This window comes from Pyxicephalus adspersus, chromosome Z (assembly GCF_032062135.1).
Source record: "Pyxicephalus adspersus chromosome Z, UCB_Pads_2.0, whole genome shotgun sequence".
NCBI lineage: Eukaryota > Metazoa > Chordata > Amphibia > Anura > Pyxicephalidae > Pyxicephalus > Pyxicephalus adspersus.
In genome coordinates this window covers 66,249,339-66,263,178 of record NC_092871.1, presented here as the reverse complement: position 1 = coordinate 66,263,178, position 13,840 = coordinate 66,249,339, and the positions used below count along the sequence as shown (strand labels likewise).

The following is a 13,840-nucleotide window of genomic DNA, read 5'->3' as shown; positions in this document are numbered from 1 at the left end:
TGAGTGGGTCAAAAAGCTCAGGGATAAGCGGCAGTGGGTAGCGGTTTTTGATAGTGATGGCATTTAAACCACAGTAGTCATAACAAGGAAGAAGAGTCCCATCCTTCTTTTAGACAAAGAAAAACCCAGCGTCAGCGAGGGAAGGAGACTTGCATATAAATCCTCTTTGCAGATTCTCCTGAATGTATTCACTCATAGCCTTGGTCTCTGGAAGACTGAGGGGGTATACCCAACCTCTGGGAGGTGTGGAATTAGGTATGAGAGTCATAGGTTATAGTCTCCTGATGTACGTACTCCTTGACAAGAGTAGCAAAGATGAAATTGCCTGCTGCCCCAGAGTCGATAAAAGCCTTCAGTGCAAGTGTGGACATCTTGTGGTGAAGCTGAATTTGTATTGAGGGACGCTGAGCGAAGGGGAATGAAGAGTGACCTAGCATGCCCCCCCTCAGATCATACTAGGTTTCCCGGCCTCTGGGGGCAGAGTTTAAGTGACCTTTAAATGCACAGTGAATGCAGACCCTGAAGATAGGCATTGAGATCTCTCCTCTGGAGATAGACGTGAGCGGCCCAGTTGCATGGGTACTTCTGATGAAGGAGAAACGGGGATTGGAGGTTCCAGAGGTGGCTGGAAGGATGGAGCTAGTCGTGGGTTAAAGGCCTTGCAGGAGCGTGATTTCTCCTGGAAACGTATATCAATTTAGGTGGCCAGGGAGATCAGGTCATTCAGAGCAGTGGGAATCTCTCGACCAGCCAACTCGTCCTTAATGCGATCAGAAAGGTCCTGCCAGATGGTAGCATGTAGGGCCTCGTTGTTCCAGGCCAGCTCCGCCGCAAAAGTGCGAAACCTAACAGCAAACTGGCCCACAGTAAGTGACTCCTTGGCAGAGACGCTGGAGAGCGCTGGCTGCTGGGGAGGCCTGAGTGGGTTACGTAGTTACATATTTACATAGTAGATTAGGTTGAAAAAAGACACAAGCCCGATCAAGTTCAACCACTAGGTAAATAAACATGCCAAATATAAAACCCTAAAAGACCATAGTTGGTCCAGAGGAAGCAAAAAAAACCCTGGTACAATTTGCTTCAATGGGAAAAAAAGTCCTTCCTGATTCCATGAGGCAATCGGATGCTCCCTGGATCAACAGTCCCTGGTATTTTTACTTTAAAGTCTTAATACCCAGTTGTATTCTGTGCTTCTAGAAAAACATCCAGCTTTTTCCTAAAGCAATCTATAGTAGTTGCTGAAACTACTTTCTGAAGGAGCCGATTCCACATTTTCACAGACCTTACAGTGAAGAATCCCTTCCTTATCCGGTGCTATATCCTTATGCTGTTATTAAGTCTATGATCTACCAGAGCCCCCAGATCCTTTTCCATTTTTGACTCCCCCAAATGTATTCTCCCTAACATAACTTTACATTTATCTATATTAAATGTAATTTGCCACTTGGCTGCCCAATCAAACAGTACATCCAGGTCTGCTTGTAGATTATAGACATACTGTATAGACTTAATTCCATTACATAGTTTGGTGTCATCTGCAAACACAGAAATGGTACTTTTAATCCCAAACTCTATATCATTTATAAAGATGTTAAACAGTTAAGCTCCCAAACTGAACCCCAGGGTTACACCCCTAATAACCTTAGAGGATTGGGGTTCATCAAAAACCACCCTATAAAGGCTCAGGAAAGCCTCAATGCTACAGGTGACCGGGTCCTTCCTTTCCTAGAGCTGAGACGCCCACGCCAAGGCTTCTCCAGAAAGCAGGTATATCACGTACTCCACTTTTGCCTGGTCAGTGAGGAAGCTTTGTGGCTGAAGCTCAAAATGTATATTGCACAGTTTGAAGAAGCTGCGGCAGGTTTTGGGATCCCCAGAAAATCATTGTGGGGGTGGTAGGTGAACTGCAGAGGCCACTGGTATAGCAGAAGGCTGGGCCAGGACTGGTGGTTCTGCAGGAGCACTGGAGGGGACTAGAAGCTGATCCAGGCGGGTAGTGAGCTCATGAAGCTTGCAAAATACCTGGGTTTGAGTAGCTTCCTGGGTGTCAAGCACCTAGGCGAGTAGTTGGCTGGGATCTGCGGAGGTCTGGGAGCTGGGAGCACAGCAAGACATGACCACTAGGGGGCGCTAACGGTTTGCACAGAGGTGGTGTGAGCCCTGAGAAGGGCCAAGACACACAGTCTAGGCAGTAACCAGGTCTTCTCCAGAGCCTCTGATGCTGAGGATGTTGCACCGCTGGTTACTGCTAGGTTGCGGTCCTTGGGCACACAAAGGTGGGCAAAACACTGTACCAAATCACAAAGCAGAAGGACAGTCGAGGAAGGCCGGGGTCGAGGCAGGCAGCAAGCAAGAGAGGTCAGGTCACACACCAGGGGTCAATTGCCAGGAATCCAGGAGATAGACACCAATCGCACAGGGCCCACTGCAGGCACAGGGAACACAGGAGACACTGGAAGCAACCTGAGCTTCTGCTAACGGGAAATAAAGAGCTTGTATGAATGATCAAGGTCTGCACGCCTGCTGTGTATGGGAAATGAGCGATACACCTCCACGTCATCCTATTTTTGCAAATTCCCGAAGAAGTAGGCCCAACGCATGTACAGCAGGGGTGAATCAAAGGTAGGAAATGCACTCAGATGCCTATTCCAGAGCAGGCAAAAGCTGGTGGTCCGCAAACATTGCCCCTTGCGCTGGTGGTCAGCAAATGCAAACTGAAACCCCAGCTGAAATCACTGCTGTAGATTGTTGTTTCAGGAAATATCCTTTTCTTTAGTGTTACCTATTTTTGGTATAGGGATAGATTTATATTGGGTGCTTTATTTATTTTTTTAATTTTGTGTTTTTGTACACTCCAAGTCCTGAAAAACCCAAAATAAGTACAGCTAAAAAGCAAAAACATAGAAGATCATTCCAAGAGGCCTTTGGAGTGATTGAATGCAATGGGAAAGTGTATTCTGTGTAATGAAAGTGTTGTGTGTCGCACATCAAGTGTCAGATGGCACTTTGACACCAACCACAAAAGTGTTGCCAAACTTGGTGAAACTAAAAAAAAAAGTGTTTTTTGAAGGCAAGTTGAGGAAATATCATTCCCAGTATCTTGGGTTTTGGAACTTTATTTCTAGAATCTAATAATCTAACAGCTGCCAGTTTTTAAATTTCACTGTGCATAGCAAAACATAGTAAGCCCCTCTATGATGGGGATATTATCAAAACGGTCATGTTATCTAGGAGTAATTCCCTTTTTCTTGATTTCCCAGACAAGGATAACATTTTTTAATTAATCTCTGAGTTGGCACTTACCAGAAATACTGTTAAAGATGTTGAAGTGCATTGCAAATGATGTTAATCAGCAGCTCACCACTGACTTACAAAAGGCAGCCTATTACTCCATGTGCTTGGAAGAAAGTACAGATATAAATAATCATGTAACGCTAGCAGTAACTTTGTGTTATGCTGTTGGTGACATCATGAAAGAAGAGTTGGTGAAACTGGTGTCTTTGCCTGAAAGAACACAAGGGACAGATATCTTCAATGCTGTGATGGTAACTTTTTTGAGACAACAGACCAGAGAAAGTGGTTTCATTTACTAGTGATGGGGCACCTGCTATGGTGGTGGCAAAATATGGTTTCATTCAGTTCTTTGGTAAAGAAACAAAACATCAAATCATTCAGTTCTATTGTATTAAACATCAAGAAGCTCTTAGTGCTGGGGAAATCAGCAAAAACTTTGACAATCAAAAGATGTTAGAGTATGAGTTGTTTTTTCTAACCTAAAACCTTTTGGCTTTAGGGTTGCAGTTTGAGCACTCGGTCTCTAAAAGGTTCGCTATCACTGGCCTAGGGTGGGATTCCGCATTCATTATACTATACTGTTAAAAATACATGAATGTTTGGTAACTTTTCCCCTTTTTTTAGAGTTCCGAGAGCAACTGGAGGAGTTTGAGAAGCTGTTGCATGTTGTTCCAGAGCTTGTTATAGAAAGCCTAAGGCAGAAGCACTTGAATGCCATGGAAATGAACTTAGAGCAAATACGACAGAATTTCAAAAAAGAGCTTGATAAGTGGAACCAAGCTCGGGTACTTATTTTATGATACCGTATTATAGCAAAAGAAACAGTAACTGCAGTGTACAGGATAACCTTTAAACTGTTGTCAAGCCGAATTGCTTAGTTACTGTCTACTGTCATACTAATTATTTTATTAAGTGTAGTTCTTTCATTTTTAAATTTTGCATATCCTCTGTCTTTTATTATCCTTTGAGACAGCAGGTGAATCTTTATGATCCTTTTCTTATATTTACTGATATCATGTTTGTTGCAAAAAGTCAGTTGCTTACAGAGCTTAGTAGTTGGGTTAGTCAGAACAGTGACTCGTGTCCCTCATTTGTTTGTTTGTGCCTCCAGCTCTTAAGTTTAATACTAAGTTCAAAGTGACCAAGAGCTTTTATCATTTTTGTGGTTTAAGATTGTTAGTGTAGATATCTATTCTCGCCTCAGATTATGATTTTTTGTGATTTGTATATTTTTATTCGATTATTCCTATAGTATGTATACAGATATGTAAATTCACCCTTAGGAACATTACGACCCCGTTCAACCTTTGTGCACTACAGCATGGCAATCATTGTAAAGCTTGTGACCTTTGTTGGACTGCTGTGGTATGTTTTTTTCTCTTTGCCAGAGGATGTGCAGTGGACTCTTATTACAATGGATGGTAAAGCACTATCATGTGTTGAATGCTATGGGTATACAAAAATATTAGCACATAGAAAAAAGAAGTAAAAAAAGCTCTTAAAACCAAACCCATTCAAAATTAGATAGTTTATGATTAGATATAAAAGAAATAAAGATGGGATTTTTCGACATGAAGTTTTCCCTAAATTCTTCCCTATCCTGAAACTAGCACCAGCATTTTGTCCAGAGTTGAGGTTCGAGTGTGATGTAAGAATGAAACCTGAGCTGCAGGCAACATTTGAACTTTTTTTTTTTTTCAGAATGAAATGAAGAATCTGCTGAGTCCAAGCCTAGGACACCCTGATAACTGCCAAACCCTGGAAGGGATTTGCAAGCAGGAGGAGAAGAGACAACAGGAAGAGACAGAAGGAATAGAACACAATGCTAAACAATTACAGGTGAGACAAATGTTTTCATTATTCACTCCTATACCCCTGGAGGTCCTAATAAGAGAAGTACTTTACCTAAAGCCAAAGTCCAGGCAGATTTAAACCACATAGTACAATCTTAGTTGTGTTTAAGAGTTCCTGAAAAAGGGTAGGAGAGGGATGGGCAGCAATGTCTGCAAATCAGAACTGCATCTAGCTTACTGAGAAGAAAAAATGAGTAAGGACCTCATCAGTGTGCTGATGTTTCTTCATTCTCCACTTATAAGCTAGGGCAGGTTGTAAACCAGGCACTATTGCTCAGTTGCTGTGTTGTTGGCTGAAAACTCCCATGGAGGTGTAGCATCTGGCTGTGCTCCCAGGGTCTAAATCCCAAGAATGAGTGTGTATATATATATATATGTATGTATGTATATGTACATATATATATATATACACATATATATAACAATTTGTACTCATATTCTCAGGACTGTGTTTCGGAGAGCATGCAGAATTTTGTCATGTCCTTGGCATCACGCGCAGAGAGCATTCTCCTTGAACTGGATGAGGTGCTTACTGTAGACGATGTCCTACCAGCCAGTAAGTGACCGTGATATATACAGTACAGAAATGAGACGCATATCAGGTTTGAAAAAAGGGGCCAGATGATCACTTCAGGGCATAAATTATATTTAATTATATGAGATTAGAAATATAAATTTCCAACGGTAAGCATCAAATTCCCTGCTGTGGGAATTACTTTCATATTATCTGTACCACTAGGTACTGCTGTAATTTTTATTCTAAAATTCTGACCCCCAAAACTAACTTTACCTTTGCAGAAATTAAAGTTCCTAAGGAAAAACTGTTGACACTTATCAGATGCAAGAAAACTGGCCTGCCTCTGGAGGATAAAGAGTACCAGCCACTGATAGAGCGCGGCAGCAGGTATTATATTCAGTATATTACAAACTGCCACTGCAGCAAATCATCAGAGTTTATAAAAAGAAATTATTCTTGCAATCAGCAAACTTTTGTGTTCAAACCTAAAGTTAAAAGTTAACAATTTTGTGATAGCTGTATTAAGAGCATTAAAAAGTTCCTGATCCAGGATCTCTTCAGTGCTGATAACCAACATTCTAGGTATTTGGCCATGTTTATCTATGTTGGGCTGCATGGGGAATATCAATGTGCCTTCTAGCAAACGCACAGAATGACTGAACCCCATTAATGGTGCATTATTGTGGTATTTTAAGTTCCTAACTCACCTTATTGCTTTTATACCAAAAAGGGAACTTTATTTTTGGTCATCGATTGTCTGCTTTATTTGTATATAAAATGAACAAATCCTAGGCTTGAGGAGTAAGGTATTATTTTAATGTTTTGAATGAAGATTGATATAGTACTTACCTACTTTATTACTGTGACTTATTTTTTCTCCCTCTATCAGACAGATATTTGTAGTCATCATTAAAGATTCACTTCAGTCTGACCTTGAAATGCATACAGGACACCAGAATTCTCTTTGTCATCCCAGCTGTAGTTCATCAATCACTCCCTTGCTTTGTTTTGTTGTGATGACTGCATCAGACTACAAATACCAGAAATGTGTCCCACCAAAAAGCACTACTTCTCTTTTGGCATGAACAGTTTACTTTAAGTGTATCTCCCAATTTGAATTCTGTTCCCTTTATTCAATAGATATAAACAGACAAATGCATAGGATTCTGGGTATTTGACCAGAACTAAAGCGAGCCTAGACTACTCCAGGAAATCAAGAGTATTTACCTAATTACAATAGTATCTCACTGACTGAGTATGCATCTTCATTTATTAAAGGGAACCTCTGTTTTAATCTAGTAATAGTATTATTTGATGACAGGAAGAGTAACCTCTAGAACTGCAGACATAGCTTGGATCTTTTGCAGACCTAGTTTGCCACACCATTGCTGCTAAAGTCTTTGACATAGGGCATTTTTCTCTCAAAGAGCAGAGCAACAGAATTGGGTGTTACAGATCTAAACGGTATTGTATTTTTAGCTGCAAATTAAGCTGTTCTATATTGCTTCTATTTCCCAGGGTCTGGCCAGGAATTACTGTAAAGAATTCTGCAGACATGAAGCTAAGCAACATAACAGATGGCTTTTCCACTGCATCTGTGACTACAGCCAAGACCACTTTGAGCCACCTGTCTACAGTGGAAGCTCGAGACTCTGCTTACTTGGTTGGTGTTTATGTTGAAAATGTGAAACCAAAATATATAACTCTTAAAAAGAATTGGGCACAAAGCTAGATGAAGTTAGATGAGACAGGCTCAGCTGTTAATCAGATCCTTAAAACATTAAAAGTTGTACCAATTTTTTCCACAAGCAACTCTTGAAGCATCTTAATATTAAAGGACATACCTTACCCAAGGGAGTCCAACTTTTCCAGGCTTAGCAATCAGCTTCATACACTAAAACCTTACATCAAAACCTTCATAGGAAAAAAAAAAGTAATGTGCCTTTCCTACGATATAATTCCTACCTCCTATACAGTATATCTTCCATATAACCCTATGGGCTAGATTTATTAAAGCTCCCCAAGGTTGGAGAGGATACACTTGCATCAGGGAAGCTGGGTGATCCAGCAAACCTTGAATGGATCTGGTTCAGGATTCAAAATCTTTGCTAACAAATAGCAAATGCTTTTTAATAAATCCATTCCAGGTTTGCTGGATCACCTAGCTTCACTGATGAAAGTGTATCTTCTTCAGCTTTGGAGAGTTTTAATATATCAGCCCCTATGACCCCTATGACCCTATGATAAACTGTATCTTGTTTAAAAAGGATTCTAAATATTTTTTTCTTTAGACATTCCTCCAGGACTTAGAGCTGGCCCTGACAAGAATAGTAGAGGAGGAAAAGCAACAATATCTTGCGGCTCAGCGCTGGATGCAGTGGTGGAGTCAGTCCATACTCAAAATAAAGGAACTGTATTTATGAAGCCATAGTGGCTGTTAATTTCTGTAGCCTTGGGTGGATGCATTATTAATGTTCCTCTGCTGTCTGCACTCTCATACATGTATTTAAATGCACTACAAATACAAACTAGATATTAATTTGCTACTATGAGCAACAGATTGTTTTCTATCTATTCCTTTATATTATTCATTTTATCACTAGGATATACACTCGGAGGAGTCCACATCGTGTTGTTACTGGTATGCAATTTTTTTAAAAATATCAATACCTAACTTTCACCCTGGCTATGGATGTATACAAAGATTGAAGACTCATCCCTATCGCAGAAAGTATAGAGATGTATTTAATTACCTAGCTTCACTGATGGCTAACTTTGGAGAGCTTTAATAAATCAGGCCCAATGTAAGAGGAATGATGGCAGGACCTAGAGGTGAATAACTTGGAGTCTGTGCTTTATAATTTTTCACATTTAAACTTGGACAGTTTAAGCAATAAGGTTAATTCAAAAATGTCAGTTGAAGGCTTTTCTTACTCACCTGCATTGTATGCTGCTAATCTATGATTCTCTAAAGGTTCAGAAGAGAAAAATCAATTTATGTGTTTTATTACATTGGACTTTCTTTATAGCATACAGCATCAGGCTGTATGGTATAAAGCAGTATATATACCCAGCAGTATAGGAGGCCATGGAGCCTGTCTCCACCAGGCTGCTCTTACCGTGTTTCCCCGATGATAAGGCATCCCCATCAAATAGGCCACCCCCCGATTTTTGCTCAAAAAATTAAAATAAAGCCCCCCCCACAAATAAGACACCCACTGATACCTGCCACTGTGTGCCTCTGTGTGACTCCTTGATGCTGGCTGCAGTGCAGAGTGAAACTGAAAGTAACTTCAAAGGACAAGCAAGCTGCTGATCCCTGCCCTAACAGAGTCTGTTACCCGGCCGTAGAAGCCAAAAAAAAGTGAGTCAGTGATCAGAAGGGGACAATCAATGGCACATGAGTGATCAGAAGGGGACAATCAATGGCACATGAGTGATCAGAAGGGGACAATCAATGGCACATGAGTGATCATGAGTGATTTTCAACAATAAATATGTACTGTAGTCTTCTTCATGGAAAAATAAGACATCCCCCTGAAAATCAGACCTAGGGCATATTTTGGCATTTCAAAAAATATAGGACAGTGCCTTATCATAGGGGAAACAGGGTAGCATCATAAGCACCTACTTATCTGCTGTATGTTAAATTCAGTTAAGCTTATGAACAGGTGTCCTAATATGAGTGTTGGCATTTTTGTTAGATTATTGCTTATATATCAATTTCCAAATTCTACTGAAAAATAAAGGTTTGAATAGAATGGAGAATGTCCTGAACATTTTTTACCTGAGGAAACTTCCTACATTAAATAGGAGTTGGGGGCAGTTTACAGAATAATATATAAATGCTTTAGCATTTGTCTGACTTTTAGGTGTAAACTATTTTTTAACTAGAGAGACAACATTTGAGAAATTCAATTATCAAGTATGCATTTTTGTGAAAATATCAGAAAAATACAGATTAGCATTTTAAATTATTTGCATAACCCCTGAACATAGTATGCTCACCACAATTTCATGGGGACAAAGATAATTTTTTTTAAATGGATGTACTTTTTCTTTAAAGTAATATATAGAAACATGTCCTAAGTAAAAAAAAAAAAAAAAGAAAGTGTGTAGTTTTTCCATAAATAAAAGAATAGTGAGGAAAAAGTCACTGCATTGATTGTTTTTTAAAAAGGAAGTAAACCCAAAAATGAAAAACAAAACAAAAAAATATACTTACCTTCAAGCCCGCAGAACAGTCGATCCGTCCGGTGAGCTCTTCCATCGGGTTCCACATCGTCTTGCCAGGCTAGACGGTCTGCTAGGCGCCGCCATCTTCTCTTTGTTCTTCCGGGTGGTTCTTCCTACATCACCTGACGCAGGCGTGAGATCGGGTGACAAAGAAAAACCCTGCTGATCTCACTGCGCATGCATGTAATTTCCTTTCCCTTTTGCTGAAAGGGCTCCCCAGCATCTCAGACATAAGCAGAAGGAGCAGCCAAGAGCCTCCTGGGATGCGTGACGTAGGTATACTGGGAGGCTCCGTGCTCCCATTCATTCTCGATCACCTAGGCAATCGGGAATTAAGGGGGCGATGCTGTACCTTTAAGTGTTGCACTTAAAAAAAAACAAAAAAAAAACAGAATTTTTACCTTACATAAAAGGGTTGTCTACCTCTTTTATGTAAAATGAAAATTCTGAGTTTAGGTACGCTTAAACCTATTATTGCTGCCAAAATGCATTAAGGAAAAGGGTAAGGGGACTTAGAAGAAACACGTACAAAGGGAATATTATATATATATATATATGTCACAGAGTTCTATCTATAGTGGTAAGCAGAGATAATTGATACATCACAGGCTTCAGATTGGAGTGGCCATTCTGTGGAGTAACTATACAGTGTATAGTGGAAAATAACTAGTGGTATACCTCTCCACTATAAATAACCCCCATTTTACAGCACAGCAGTAAAGCCTAACCTCTGCCTTTCTGTTTAAATTTGTATACAGCGCATTTATGGAGCACATTTATGGGTTTTCCAAACATACCTTTAAGGCCCTGGTCCAGCAACCGTACTCACCAGACACCTGTCCCCCAAACTAACACTGCACTCTTGTCCTATAGCAAGGGTGCCTAACCTATGGCCCACAGGCCACATCCAAACACCCCCCCCCCCCCCCGATTTCCTCTCTGCTTGTTCTCTTGTGGAGGATGGGGTGCCTGAATCCCCTATGTTTCTCTATTAGATCGTGCTACCAGCGTTTGCAAATTTGACTCCTGGCGGTGGTAGGTAGCAGAGCTCTATGTCATGAGGAATCGGTACCAACACCCCAACTTCACCACCAGTCTGAATGCAGCCTTAAAGATTTGTGAGTGTATAGTATATATTTGGGGCACCACAACACAGAGCGAATTGGCATTATCCTAATTCTGATTGCCATGTAAATGGCCCCCAGGGGTCCCTAACATGCAAACTCAATTTGGGGACCCTGGTCTTGAAATAGCCCCCCTTAATATGAAAATATCCCTGATTGTTTTTAAAATTTTATGCTTGTGACCCTATATCTGCATTATGGCCTGCAAGTTTTATCTCAATGTCAACAGTGGCCCCCGGATGGAAAAAGGTTGATCAAGACTGTCCTATAGCAAGCCTGTGCTCAGTCTCAGGAGACAATGGTGTCTGGAGAAGGATGGCAGAAGACCAGGAGCCCACAGATAAAGCAATACCAAGATTGCAACAGAGATAAGTTCAGGATACACAGCAAGAGGTCATACCCAGGTAATCTGTCCACCAGACGAGGTACACAGGCACGAGCAGAATTACCAGGATGGTAAAGGGTAGGGATGAGCGAGAAGGCCTCTGACAGTCTCGCAATAATTTCCCATGGGTTCGCGAAATTTCGTCAAATAGATTTTGCAAATCCCATTAAAGTAAATGGGCCAACTTTAAACAATAATAGCAATGCCCCTATACATGTTAGAACCACCAAATGTGCTAGGTATGTGTAGGAGAACAGTGGCAACAAGGTAAAAATACAAATGTTCCCAAAGCCCTTGTGGTTTTCCAGAAAATGGCAGGCAATATGACAGCAAGCAAATAGGATTTTTACCTGATGGACAGCGTACAGAAGGCAGCATAAACATTAGGACATTGAGAAAGGGTGGCGTTACGTGTGAATTCAATCCACTAGCAGCAGTCTCTGCTGTCAAAACAGCAAGAGACTGCATTGCTAGCTGGCATCATGATCTGACATGTGTTATGACGTGTTAGGAATGCCACCCATAAAGTTGTGGAGAAGAAGCGCGGTGACATTAGTCAAAAGGATGGAGAACCAGAGACGGAGTGTGGGTAAGCGAGAGCAGTAGGAGTGTGTGGCCTTTGGTCAGCTATTGCCTGGGAGACCGCAATGCTAAGTGTCATTGAGAGCTGGGTGTAGTGCATCATCAATGCCACCCAGAAGTGTGTAACAATTTTTGTGAATGGAGTACTGACAGGCGGCAGCAGCAGCAGAAGGCGGCCCTGAGTTGGAGCGTGGACTGCATTAGTAACTGGCATCTAGAGCTGGGTGTAGTGCATCGTCAATGCCACCCAAAAGTGTGTAATACAATTTTAGTGAATGGAGTACTGATAAATGGCAGCAACAGCAGGAGGAGGAGGCGGTGGGCCCTGAGAAGGAGCAGGGACTGCATTGGTAACTGGCATCTGGACCTGGGTGTAGTCAATCGTCAGAAATTTAACTGTACCAAACGGTCTTCTTTGGTAAATAGGAACAGTTATCAAACACTAAAATAACTGTATTTATTTTATAGTAGGACAGAAATTTCACTGTACCAAATGGTCTTCTTTGGTAAATAGGAACAGGTATCAAACACTGAAATACCGTGTTTCCCCGATTATAAGCCATCCCTATTAAATTAGCCACCCCCGATTTTTGATAAAATAATTAAAATAAGGCACTCACCCGTCAATAAGACATCCTCTGATATCCGATCCTGTGTGTGTCTCCTCGATGCTGGCTGCAGTGTGTTTCTCCTCCTGGCTGCAGTGCAGAGCGAAACTGAAAGTAACAAGCCAGCATTCTGCACCAGGAAACAAGCTGCTGATCCCTGCCTAACGGAGATCCCTGCCCTAATGAAGTACCGGTAAGTGAACAGAAGGGGACAATCAATGGCAAAGAGTGAACAGAAGGGGACAGTCAATGGCATAGAGTGATCAGAAGGGGAATATGAATGGCACATGAGTGATCAGGAGGGGAATACAGTATGAATGGGACATGAGTGATCAGAAGGGAAATATGAATGGCACATGAGTGATCAGAAGGGGAATACGGTATGAATGGCACATGAGTGATCAGAAGGGAAATATGAATGGCACATGAGTGATCAGAAGGGGAATACGGTAAGTGCCTTAAATTCGGGGAAACAGGGTATCTGTATTTATTTTCCAGTAGGCCAGAACATTAACTGTAGCAAACTGGCTTTTTGGTAAATAGCAAGAGGTATCAAAGACTAAAATATCTGTATTTTTTATAGTAGGACAGAAATTTTTTCTTCAGCAAAATGGCTTTTTGGTAAATAGCAAGAGGTATCAAAGACTAAAATATCTGTATTTTTTTATAGTAGGACAGAAATTTTTCTGCAGCAAACTGTCTTCTTTGCTAAATAGGACCAGGTATCATCAAAAACTGCAATATCTGTATATATACAGATATACAGAAGGCTCCTGACCTGTCCCTGTCACAATCCACGTCTCTCCCTGCTTCTATCCTTCACCCAGAACTCAAGATGGAGTGACAAACCCTTCCCCCCTTTCCTGTATATTATTATTAAACAGGATTTATATAGTGCCAACATATTACGCAGTGCTGTACATTAAATAGGGGTTGCAAATGACAAACTAATACAGACAGTGATACAGGAGGAGAGGACCCTGCCCCGAAAAGCTTACAATCTAGTAGGTGGGGAAATTTACACTCACTCAGATCTTTCCTGATTGGGGTGCTGGACCTTGCTGTGCATCCTGGAAAATGATTCACTCCCAGGCGCGCCATTCCTGCCGGAAATAGTTGGGTGTTCACGCACCCTGCTTTTTCCCTCTATTTTTTGGCGAAAACATGATCTCTTGACAGTTCACAAGGCCGTTCTTGCTCTAATGTTTGGTAGGCGAGAAAGGTCTGATTCCGCGGCGAGA

At 41.2% G+C, this 13,840-nt stretch overlaps 1 protein-coding gene across 1 annotated transcript in view; it reads left to right on the top strand.

The window, feature by feature from the left end:
- The window catches only part of LOC140344423 (coiled-coil domain-containing protein 180-like), a 65,250-nt gene extending 55,825 nt beyond the window's left edge, over window positions 1-9,425 (top strand). Inside the window, exons 32-37 of the mRNA XM_072431543.1 lie at window positions 3,919-4,079; window positions 4,996-5,133; window positions 5,592-5,703; window positions 5,946-6,051; window positions 7,183-7,327; window positions 7,956-9,425. Coding sequence (XP_072287644.1) covers window positions 3,919-4,079; window positions 4,996-5,133; window positions 5,592-5,703; window positions 5,946-6,051; window positions 7,183-7,327; window positions 7,956-8,087 — 794 coding nt within the window. The 3' untranslated portion in view covers window positions 8,088-9,425. The remainder of the gene's footprint in view (window positions 1-3,918; window positions 4,080-4,995; window positions 5,134-5,591; window positions 5,704-5,945; window positions 6,052-7,182; window positions 7,328-7,955) is intronic.
- Window positions 9,426-13,840: the final 4,415 nt, after the last annotated feature.